The sequence below is a fragment of the Lactuca saligna genome, chromosome 4 (assembly GCF_052625555.1).
Source record: "Lactuca saligna cultivar CGN05327 chromosome 4, ASM5262555v1, whole genome shotgun sequence".
In the NCBI taxonomy this organism is placed as follows: Eukaryota; Viridiplantae; Streptophyta; class Magnoliopsida; order Asterales; family Asteraceae; genus Lactuca; species Lactuca saligna.
The window spans coordinates 327615510-327627924 of NC_136420.1; the positions used below are offsets into that span (position 1 = coordinate 327615510).

Sequence of the window (12415 nt, forward strand, 5' to 3'; positions counted from 1 at the left end):
ATTGCTATCAGGACCGAACCTATTTATTCGGTCTTGTACTTTCTGTTTCCCGAAAGTCTTCTTTCGGTTCTTTTGATCCAACCGACCGAAGCTCCTTTTATCTTTATTATCTTCTCCTTTTGGCTTGGAGTTTCTATTAAAGTGAGTGTATTGAGGATTTTGAGAGCGCCAAAATTGCTTTCGCTCTGAGAGATTTTTCTTGTATCTCAGATTCCTCTGGTGCTTTTGATTGTTCACCTGTTTCGGTTGTTTGTGAATATTTGCCTTCTGTTTCGGCTTCTGAACAACAGGTTCACTTTTCATGGAAGAGGTTTCGCTTGTTGAGGAGACGTATTCCATTGGAACCTCTTTTGTTCCACTGGTACTGGGTACGTCATAGTTGGTAGGTTTATTTAGTGGTTCTGCTACGTATCTACCTTTGGTCTTCCATGATGTTCGCTCCGACAAACCAAGTGTTTCATCTACATTGTCTATCGGTGCAGACCAGAAATACTCATCACAACCATCTGCATTATCTTCATTCACCAGCGCAGTGAGTTCGGCTGTCTGATGTTCGGTTACTCCTGTGACCTTATAAACTTGATTGGGAGTTGTTCTTACCTTTTGGTAAACAACGGCTTTTTCTTTAAGGACTGGGGACTTACTTTTGGATAAATGAGCGAATTCCACAGAATTTTCAGAAATCAAGTTTTTGTGGTTTTCAGGTTCGCTCTTAATAAATTCTGAACAGTCAACCTCATCCTCAACAAAGATTTCACTCATGTCATCATCCTCATTAAGTTCAGATGCATTTGCAACATCAATTTTATTTTCTGAACTTAATTTGGTACTCAATGATTCAAATTTTTGTATGGTTTCGGCTCTGAGTTTCAACTTGTCATTTTCGTCCAAAAGGTCTTTGAGCATGTCCTTATGGTCTTTGGACTTAATAAATGATTCAATTTTGTCCAGACCAAACATATAAGTGGGACTTACATCATCTGAAGATACAACACTTTCACAGTTGTATGCTTCGGCATCAATTTCATCCTCCTTTAGCTCAAGAAAGGGCAAAATCATGTGATGTATTTTCTGGCCTATTTCAAAGTTCAAATGCAGTTGTGTAATGTTAGTATAAAGTCTTTTTGCAATCAAACAAAAAACGTTTCTCTGTTTTAACAATTTAAGATTGTCTCTTTGAAAATAGATATTTTCATCCCTAGACCTAACCAGCTCCAACTCCTTCTGCTCAATCCACATTCTTCACTCCTCACTCTTGGATGACACCCTGCTCATTTGGTCAGTTAGATTAGAATTCGTGACACGTGTTTGAGTTAAACAACTATCTAGATTTGAAATTCTTGAATTCAAGTTATTTAATTCTTTTTCATACGATTTTTGTGGGATTTTAAACGAAACAAAAATGGATTGTACCTTCTTGATCAGTTCATCAAGTTCATTGATCTGCACACTGAAAGGCTTCGCTGTAAAGCACACATCCTCTCGCTCCTTAGTCACTTCATTTCCACCATCAGTATTGTATCCCCTCATCTGGGATACATCTGTCAACATCAATCATCTTCCACTAGCATCACCACTCTTCGCCACATAAGCCTTTCCATGAGTAGACTTTCTCACTTCATCATCTTCTGATTCGGTCGACCATACCTGTACGCCACCGAACTCATCATCATCTACCGAACCCTGCACAATTAGAGCATTCATCGAGGTATTAGTAGTAGCTTTCTTCCTTTTAATCTCCTCCAGTCTTTTCAGGAGACTCGCTTCTTCATCCTTCTCATCATCCTTCTCTGCCATTTTCTTCAACACGCAATCTTTTGCGTAGTGATTTTTCCCTCCACGGTAAAAACAGCTGACACCAGAATCAGCTTCACCCTTCACTTCTTTCTTTGGTTCTTCAACCTTCAGCTCCTCTTTTGCTTTCTCAGAGCTGTAGCTTCCTTGCTAGTTTCGGTTCTTGTTGGTAGGAAACTTCTTCTTGATGAACCTCCTGGGATTTGACACCATCATGGCATAGTCTTCAGATGTCAGATCGTAGTCTCCTAGATTCAGATCTTCTTCTTCTGCTGTTGTGCTCTTACCCTTTGACAGAAGGGCCAAGGACCCAAAGTTTGAGACCACGCTTTTCTCTTGTAACACATTCTTTTCCTGGGATTTTAGAATCCCCACAAGTTTCGCCAAAAATATGACTTAAACTGACCGTGTGCTTTAATTGTCGACACAACCGCCGTCCATTCGAGTCTTAAGCCATTTAAGAAAGTGACCTTCTGTTCGATGAGCTTTCTTTCTATATCATGTTTGATCATCTTACTGAGAAGATGATTGAATCGATCGAACGTTTGTGTAACAACCTCCTCTGGCTTCTGCTTGAACTCTCTAAATTCTGAGAGAAGTAGGGTCTGAATCGTGTGCTCCAGATCTTCATCTGTGGAATACAGTTCTCGCAGCCGATCCCAGATTTCCTTTGCTGTACCACATGAACTTACCAATCGAAACGTGTCAAATTGAAGGGCGAATCGAATTAGTCTCAATGCTTTAATGTTGCATTGGAACTTTTCCTTTTCGTCCTGAGCGACGTCCTTCACATCTTTTAAGAGATCATTGTACTCCTTCTGAGTTTTAATGATTCTTGAAGTGCTTGAATGAGCGAATGGGCCAACTGTGATTGCTTCCCATATCAGATACCCATTATCTTCCGATCCAATAACGTAATCTTCAAAATGGTGTGTCCACACTTTGTAGTCTTGAACGTAGAGGATTGGGATCTTGGTTGTTGATCTGATGCTATTAGAGATGTTGATGGGATTGGATTGAGAATCGTCCATGCTTGATCGTTTAACCTGTTATAAGATCAGACTTTGTAATACGTAATATTAGTGCAAGATTAATAATTAATGAGATAGTCAATTAAGGAATGGCGGCTCAATAAATATCAATGAATACGGAATGAACCCTAATCACTTCTTTGATAGAAGAGATGTGTATGAATTACACAGCCTCCTGCTCTGATACCAATTGATGAGATGAAAACACTCTTTGATCGTTTAGATCTTACACAAGTTTATCAGAATCATGCAAACAAAATAACAAACAAAAGAATGAACCAACAATAAGCTGAATGATTCAATAGATTCACGCCTCAGCAGAGCTCGATGAAGAACTTCCGATGTAGAGGCTTTTAGGGTTATAATCGATAGAAACAAAAACGTTATGAATGATCGACTAAAATAGCTACGTACCAAGATGCATACAAGCATCTATAAATACTAAAACTCTAATAATTAAATCACGGATTGACAAGCCCAATCCGGATACAAAGTTGGGCTAAGAAACAAGCCCAAGACGCAACACATATTAGACCCAACACAATATAACAATTCACAGATCTCGATTCAAATTGGTTATTGGTTTCTCATCTAACGAAAGACCTCACAATACCAGATCTAAATGTGAGGGGAACTTTCCGACTCCATATTTCATGAGATGTTTTCAAATCTACTTACTTGGATACAAGGTTCAAAATATCTTCTGCTATTTCAAGTGTATATTCCTAAAATAAGTTGAATGGTAGCTAAGCACGACTCATCATAGATCGAACCATATAGCATTCGATTCTCCTTTTAGTAACATCATTGTATTATGATGTCCTTGGAGAATCCAATTATGGAAACCATTATACAATATATAGGATAATTATAGAACCCGATACTAAGGTATTCTTCTTTCATTTTAGATTGAAGACCTTTTATGTTCATGCCCAATTGATTCCCTACTGATACTCTTTCAAATTTTTCAAAGTGTCAGAATTATTCTTAATCATATAAACATAACCACATTTACTAATCCTTTCAATAAATATGACATAGTAGTATATATCGTCCCTAATGGTGGATCTGATGAGTCCACGTATATTAGTGTGTACAAGATACAACAATCCTTTATCACCATTACATGTCTATGTGAGTGGTGACCAAGTCATCTTGCCAACATACAAGACTCACATGAATTATTCACCTCAAAGTTGAATTATTCCAAGTCCGGTCCAATTGGCGCTTAGTGATGCGAGTCTTACTTATATGGTCAAGGTGATTATGAAACGAACACCATCATATCTAAACAATTAAAAGAATCAATGTAAGTCATCACTGCTATTATTAGAAACACAAACTATAATTTCATAAATACCAATTGCAAGAAGAAGTTTTAAACATAAAATTATCATCTTTATAAACTAGAATTGTCACCTTTCCATTATGAAATGAAAATTGAAATTCATGTTTATACAATGCATATGATGAAATTTTAGTTTCCAAGCATCTCCAAAGAGTAACAGAAACCAACTGGATTTATCCTAAGTCCATTACTAAGCATAAGCTCGAAATCTTCAATCATTGAGACATGCAACATTCATTGATTCCGATTATTAGGTTTAGGTTTTTACACTTAACTTCCTTCTTTCCTATAGATCCTAAAATGTCATCCAAATGTGATTACCACATCATGCATCAAGGAACTATGAACTGGATGTATTTGGAGTTTGATTATTTAAGTACTTGATGTAGAGTTAAACGTTTGACTTTACCATCCAAGGTACTTTGGGAAACTTCATTTCCTATGATCTTTGTCATTAAATTAATTGCAACTTGCCTCTTTTGAACCATGGTTCCATGGAATAAAGGACATTCCAATTCTTTTCCTTCATAATGGGAAGTTTCGGCCGAAAACTGTTCCTTTCCATTTAGGATTCGAATGTTTCCTATTTATTCTACCGACATTCAAAATCGATAACTAGAATTGGATAAGAAATCTAATTCCTTTATAGTTTCCTGGTTTGGAGAAGTTTTAAGAATCTCATCAATGTTTTCCTCCATGCTATTCATACGATAAATCAAGTCAAAATTATCATAAGAACTAACGAAAGATCCAAACACGAGATCTATAGCAAGACTCTTGTCAAGGGCAACATTGTGATTCTAGAATTTGTCTATGTAGCTCTCACTGATTACATACAAAACCCTTTTCTTCAATTCGAATGCAATTAGAAACGTTTGATATTTTCAAATTACTCTTATCTTGCTTTTTGGTGAAAAAATTATTCAAATGCAAATTCATTTCATATGTTCACATGTTCACAAAAAATCATTTGTGAACATCGAGGACATATACATAATGATGCAAGAGAACCATATTTGAAAATCTACATTTTATGGGAATAACAACTTATCTAAAGTTAAAGCATTATTTGTTTATGAGATATGCTCATTATGGATATCCTTACCAATATCAAAATCAAGGAAGATCCTATAGAAAATGAGTAATTACCAATAAAGAACAATTAGAAGCTAAATTAGAAAGTGGGTGAATATTCCATCTAACCTAAAGGAGGAAGTTTAATTAAGTCGATTTATTCCTTAGTTATTAATCCAAATTTAAATTAAGGCTAGGATCCATAAATACTATTCGTAATATGAAGAGGATGTCGTAGTTATACCACAAAACTATTTTAGGTAGGTAAAGAATTTTACCAATTTCAATGAAATTCCTAGATTTTTTATGTCATTGAACGATCAATGGCGTGATAATCTCAGATTATGCTCTTCAATTTGTGACTAGGATTCCGAGAATCACAAATAAGATGTGAATAACCATGCAAACCCGCGTAACATCCTCGAGGTCGTTTATGATCTTATATTTATTACCAGTTAACCATACACGCTCCATCAATAACCATAAACCTCGAGTATGTAACATTATTTCAACTTTATAGTCCTACATTAGTGTGTCGGTTAACCACATACACTCAACTAACAACTCACAAAGAAATAATGTGCGTTTTCATGGATTAGCATACAATTTCATATTTTCCCTAAAGTAACTACAGTAGGATTTTATAATGTTCTAGTACTTCATACATTATACTTTTAATGTTATTATATCCTATCAAACCCATTCGGCTAACGACCTCCACAACACAAAGAAGCGGTGGGTGAAAATGATATTCATTCAGCGGTAATTTTATAGGTTGTTTCCTTATACCTCTCTTAGAATGTGGCTTCGTGAATGAGGCTTATGATTGATTCGACGGACTTTTAATGGTACATATAGTAATAGACATGTACATATGTATAGGTTGTATTTTAAAACTTTTGAAAATACAAAGTTGAAATCATATTAATTTAGTTAACATTTAATAATTAATATTTGAATTAAGTAGGATTTAAGAATTATCTATTAATTAGACTTTTAATTAATTTTCTTAAATCTTATTAGGATAATTATATTATCTTATAATTGAGAATTATCTTATTTAATCTTCCTTTCATATTCAAATTAGGATTCTTAGTTACCTACTTGATATATTCATATCTTATACATTTAAAATAGCATGGATTAACTAGTAATTATCATGTCTTTTGAATTAAGGCAAGAAAATTCGAAAATCACAATCTATATTGATTTCACGTCATGATCGAGGACTATTCAAGACATGACAGATAGTTTTGTCAATTTTTTTGTTTGTTTGTTTCGATTTCATGTGTTATGTACCATTAATGTGAAAATCAATGCTCTGATACTACTGGTGGGTTTTCTAGGTTACATTAACAATGTCGTTGTAGAATTTTACTTAACACTTAAGGGTACATGCAACCTAAATTGGATTTATGTCCTTTTCACATCTAATAGCCACATACTTATGAAACACACAAACTAAACCCTATGAATCAAAATCCATGGTCAAGAACACATTCATTTTGTAAATCCTAATCAAGCTAATCGAAGTCTTGTAGTCAACTTGGAAACCCTACCTCCAATAGTGTGCACATCTCTAATGGTTTACACCCAAAACGCAAGAAACCCTCGGATTAAAGGTGAGAGGGGATAGAATTTTGTTTTCCACTTTTCGGTATGAGAGAGCCACGAAATTAGGTACCCCAAGGGTCCTATTTATAGTCTAGGTAACTTATGGACAAAGCATGATTTGAATGATTAAATAATAGATTTAATCTTAATTCAAATCATTTCCTTATTTACTACCTTGAGGCTTCTAGAAACCCTAAATAGGCTCTCAAAACTGCCAAGCCTTGGTAGGTTCTAGAATTGCCTCTTTTATTCAACTATTAAACAATTACAATTCACCCCGTGTACGTTTAACTCACTCCAATTTATCCCGAATTAATTCCAAATTAATTTTGATTAATAATTAATCAATTTTGACTATCTTTAATTAATTCATATTAATTATTAACTTCTTCTATTAATTTATTAATTACATACTAAATTAACAAATCATTTATCAATTAATATCTAATTAATATATTAATCACATAATATATTAACAAATCATTTTATCTCTCTCATTTGATCAATCTAAACCATTTTCTGGTTATGAGGGCAAATCCAAAAAGAATTTTACTTTTATTCATCAACATTATACAAATTTAGTTAGGAATTTAAACACTTAATTCAACAATAACAACAAAAAAATGCTAAAATGTTAAAACAGACTATATAAAAGAAGTAAATAAAACAAATTATCAATATGTTATTATTTATGAACACAAACCTTTAAACATATGAAATGCTTTTATTTTCCTTTAAAGAAAATGAATTGAATGTAATTAATGTCATATTATTTATACGGTTAATTATTTTAGCATGTGTAGCAACGATAGTTAATTATTAGCTAACAAATGTTTTTTAATTTTGCTTTGAAAATTTTACATCTTTATCAAGAAATATATTCAAATTTTGATAAAAATAAAAAAATAAAAAAAATAAAAATAAAAATAAAAATAAAAAACTAAGTAGTTTTTTAAAATTAAATATCAAAAGTTTATATCGAACTAATATAAAATTTGTTGTACATATATAATGAACCCAAAATCGAAATTTATTTTACATTTAATTTAAAACTACATACTTATATTTTAAAAATAAAATAGCAACATACTCTTATTTTTAAAGTAACGTGTTTTTTTCTGTAATAACACATCATATGTTTTTTTTTATAAAAATAAATATATTTGTATAAGAAAAATAAAGATAAAACTTTAAAATTACATCACATAAAAATTAAAAAGTAATAAGAATGATGCTTTTATATTTCAATTTTTTTTAAATAAAAATAGAAAACGAAAATATTTAATGATATATTGTAGTTTGAATATTTTAAATAATGTTTACACAACAAAAATTGTTTATATATTAAATAAAATATATTTGCATGATCACTAAAACTTGTAAGTTTTGTTTTTTTATATATAAATATTATATTTTATCTTTTTTGTTTTTTACCTTTTTATTCGACTTATGGTAATTAATACAGTAATTAATAAACTGTTTTAAATTTTCAAAATGGTCCTTAGGTAATGTTTCAAAAAATGGAAAAAAAAAATAATCATTTTTTAAAAAAATTTCAATAACTGATACATCTAACAAACAACCATCAAAATGACCATTTGTATACAAAGTTTTTTTCTTAAAGACCATTGATCCAAAAAAAACAAAAAAAAAAACAAAAACAAAAAATGTAAAGACTACTTTAAAGACAAAACAAGAAGCTCAATGAACATTTGTGAAATTTTATCTAAAATATATAAAAATATATATTTTTTTTCATAATTGTAATAACATATTAACTATTAATAAGTTAAAAGATGACTTAAATAATACAAATTTTAGAGTAATATAATTAAAGGAAGTTTAATCTAACATTCAAAGCAAACAAGAATTTGGGAACAATGTAAAAACTCTAAAAACTCAAGTAGATCCATTAACATTAAAATTTAGTATCAAGAAACAATTTAAACCCAATGATAAAAAACATAATTATTTTAATTCTCCTACATGACATAGTTACACCATCGTAACTGCGTAACAAGAGAACAACAACAATAACAACAACATGAACAACAAAAGTTGCAATTTAATAAAAATTCTAACATATTTTTTGCTACTTTCGTGCCTTCCCACATCGCAATAAGTTTGCTGGCGCATCATATTCGGTAAAAAGACTTTTCTCATCATTCCACACTCGAGCATACAACTGTTGTCCCAAATACTGCCTCGGCCAATTCGCCGATCTTAAATTCCACATCCCCTTGTTATCCAACGACACCAATATCGAGCTCCAAGATTTTGGATAAACCTATAAATAATCCAAAAAAGTCAACACAATATTGTTCAACAACCCCTATGTTGGCCCACACAGTCAAAATGTAAATCAAGTACACAACAAGTAATCCAATAACAAAGCCATCACAATATTGTCCACCAGGCAACAACCCATTAGCTGGTCCACACTGTCCCTACCACAAAAGCATCATGTGAGATGTAAATCAGGTACCTGGACTGTGTATCGTGTGGTGGCGTCGTTCAAATTGTAGAATCTACTCCTCATTGTCGAATTCCACTGGCCGCCACCAAACCTAAAGATTCCCAATCTTGATTATAAGTAACTCATTTCTTGATAATCTTTAAAAACAAAAAAAAAATCTTTTTTAATTTTTATCGGTACCCAATAAAAAAAAAATTCTTACCCAACACTCCAAAAATCATGCCCATCAAGATGCCATGATTGCATCGAGTTTTCATTGTTTTGAAAGACAATTTCCACAAAGTCATGAAGGGCAAAACCAAGAACAGATGGCGCAAGAATCGTGGGTCCCGCAGAGGGTCTATCTTTGACCGAGTTGACTTTAAAGACACCAGGAATGTTGAAATAGTCAGCAAGCTTCAATGGGGTAGCTGGGTTGACATGGGACACTTTATTCACAGCATATCGAAGCTTTCCATTGATAGTAGCTTTAGAATTAGCCAACACAACAGTTCTTGTTATTGGAATTGTCCCAAAGTGAAATGAACCTTGAGGGTTTGGCCTTGCTGCATTTGCTGTCAAGTTCCATCTATATACAATGGCAATGAATGGTAAATATCGGTTCCCAAAAGGGTAAATTTGGAAAACTGAAAAAAAAAGTTTGTTTACCTGACTGTTCTGGCTTGCTTCATTGACCAGTGAACTTGGTAGGTAGGGCCAACAGGTAATGGCAATGAAGCTTTTGATTTAGCTCCATCATAATGGAGGATTCCAGTTGCAGTAAGAATGGATTTTGTGAATCTTGAAGAAGCAACAATGAAATAATCTTTTGAAGGAGAATGTAAAGTGACTAAAAAAGAAACAGATTGACCAACATGAAGGTCAAACGATTCGTATGATTCGTGTAATGTATGAGCTCCTTCTACTTCAACTAATGTCATTGCATGCCCTTGAATCCTAAAGTTTATTGAAGTTGTCAAAGCCAGATTCGACACCCTAAACAAGTATCTTTGACCTGATAAAAAAAAGTCAAAATATCAAGATTTAGTCTACACTAAAAAAGAATCAAGTTCATGAAAGAGGTCAAGGAGTCAAAGGGATCAATACCTATTTTACCAGTGAAAGAAGTGCCACGTGGACTCCCATTAATGAGGAGACCATCAGGCTTAGTTAAAGCTTTCCCTGAGTCAAGTCGTTGTTGCAATGTCTGAAAGAAAGGAGTTGTTAACTATTTGTCTATTTATATAACTTTCTTTAAAAGATACACAAGAAAGTTTAGAGCTTTATGAATTTAAAGATATGGAAGAAAAATAAATACAAATACAAACCTTGTGATCAGATTTCCACCAGTCACTGACAATAAGAGTGAACTCTGCAACAGGTTTTAGATATGGGACAAAAATCACAGGTCTTGCTTGAATATTGAATCCTCCAAAACCACCAACAGCTCTATGCATTGCAGTTGAAGGGAAGTAGGAGAATGTTCCAATTTGATCTTTGACTTGCATGTGATATGTCCAGTTTGTTTTTGGTGGAATTGGACAGTTTGTTCCAAGCACTCCATCTTGCCATGATTCCTTTCTCTGTTTGATTCCATTCCTGTTGTTCCATTCCATAGTTAGTAACTTAGTATCAGACTTTGTTCAGAAAAGAAAAAGGAAAGGAAAGGAAAGGAAAAACAACATACCATGTGATGAGAAAAGGTTCATCAAGCTTATTAATGACATTAACAACGACATTGTCATTAGTTTCACATTCGATGGTTGGGCCTGGAAATTTGCCATTGATAAGTATGCCCTATAATTGTTGTGTACAAGAAGTTGTTAAACTTTAAGAGTGTTGGTATTATATTAAGTATGACAAGAAGTAAAGTAAGTGGTGAATGGTTTATTTACCCTTTGTGGAACACCAAGAGGAGAAATCTGTCCATATGTAATTACCCAATTAAAAAATCTATATGGGTCTTCAGCCTTCACACAGGAGATACATGCCCAAGCCAAAAGTCCAAGAAAAAATGGTAGGAAATTGGCCCGTTTCATGTTGTTGGGGTATGTCCTTTCTGAATTTTGATACCTGTGTTATTGAAGGATTGATTAGGGGTATCCATTATGAGATAGGTGAAGAAGATTTAAAATTCAAGAAATAGACCAGATTAGGACATGTAAAATCAAACATCATTTTGATCGAAAAGTTTTTCAGTAACAGATGAACTATTCATAACTACATTTTTTTGTTTGTTTAATATTCAAATCAAACAAACGAACCTCAATGCAGAATCAATCATCCAAAAAGAATATCCAAATCAACAAAATGAGTAATGTGTAGCAGTTGATACTTACAGAATCGAAAGAACGAATGCAGAGTGAGCCTCTGCCAAATTGAATTGAGGGAGAATGAGTAATGAGTAGCAGTTGATAGTTGATGAGAAGATGCAAGTCCATTGGACAATTTATAAACACAATGCCGCATGAAACACCAGAAAAACGAACGAGGAAGCGTTTTCCAGTAAAGAAACGAAGATCGAGTACGGCGCACTTCATGGTGGTTATTAATGATGATCATAACTGTGAGTGTTAAGTAGCAGAAGCTGATGATTTTAAAAATGATGAGTTTGCTTGAGATCTATATTATCCCGAGTGAAGTGAGTTCGATGCCGACTGAGATTCGTCGGTGAAACCCTAGAATGTCGCAACGGAGGGCGGATCAATCATTAATTTGGGGGTTAATGGTGATGGAGGGAAGAAGATTAGGGTTTAAGCGAATTCACGTGGATGGAAGGCGCGAAAACCATGGGAGACTTCAGTGGATCGGGTCGGATTTGTGTTTCCCCACGAGGCTTCTTCGTTAAATGAATCATTCTTTCCACAGTTCCACCCACTTATTTCAAAAATCAGTTTTGGCCTTTTGGGATAGTCACCATGATTTTCAAACTCAAGCCTTGAGTAAACGACATAAATAAGTAACAAATTATTTAAATTGTATTAAAAATAGGGTGGTTAATATCACTTAACTAAACCAACTTTTGGATTTTAATTTAAAAAGTACCTCATGCTTTTTTTCTTTCTACACTACAAAGACATAAATTTCATATTTACAAAC

General features: G+C 33.3%; 1 protein-coding gene across 1 annotated transcript; it reads right to left on the reverse strand.

The window, feature by feature from the left end:
* Positions 1 to 8744: 8744 nt before the first annotated feature.
* Positions 8745 to 12125, reverse strand: LOC145044082 (L-ascorbate oxidase homolog). The gene is made up of 9 exons (XM_078992888.1): positions 11656 to 12125; positions 11212 to 11389; positions 11004 to 11113; positions 10645 to 10915; positions 10424 to 10523; positions 9986 to 10331; positions 9540 to 9905; positions 9347 to 9428; positions 8745 to 9148 (listed from the first exon to the last, which is right to left on the reverse strand). The coding sequence occupies exons 2-9, from the start codon at positions 11353 to 11355 to the stop codon at positions 8954 to 8956; spliced, it is 1614 nt and encodes a 537-aa protein (XP_078849014.1). The 5' UTR covers positions 11356 to 11389; positions 11656 to 12125; the 3' UTR covers positions 8745 to 8953.
* Between the last annotated feature and the right edge of the window lie 290 nt (positions 12126 to 12415).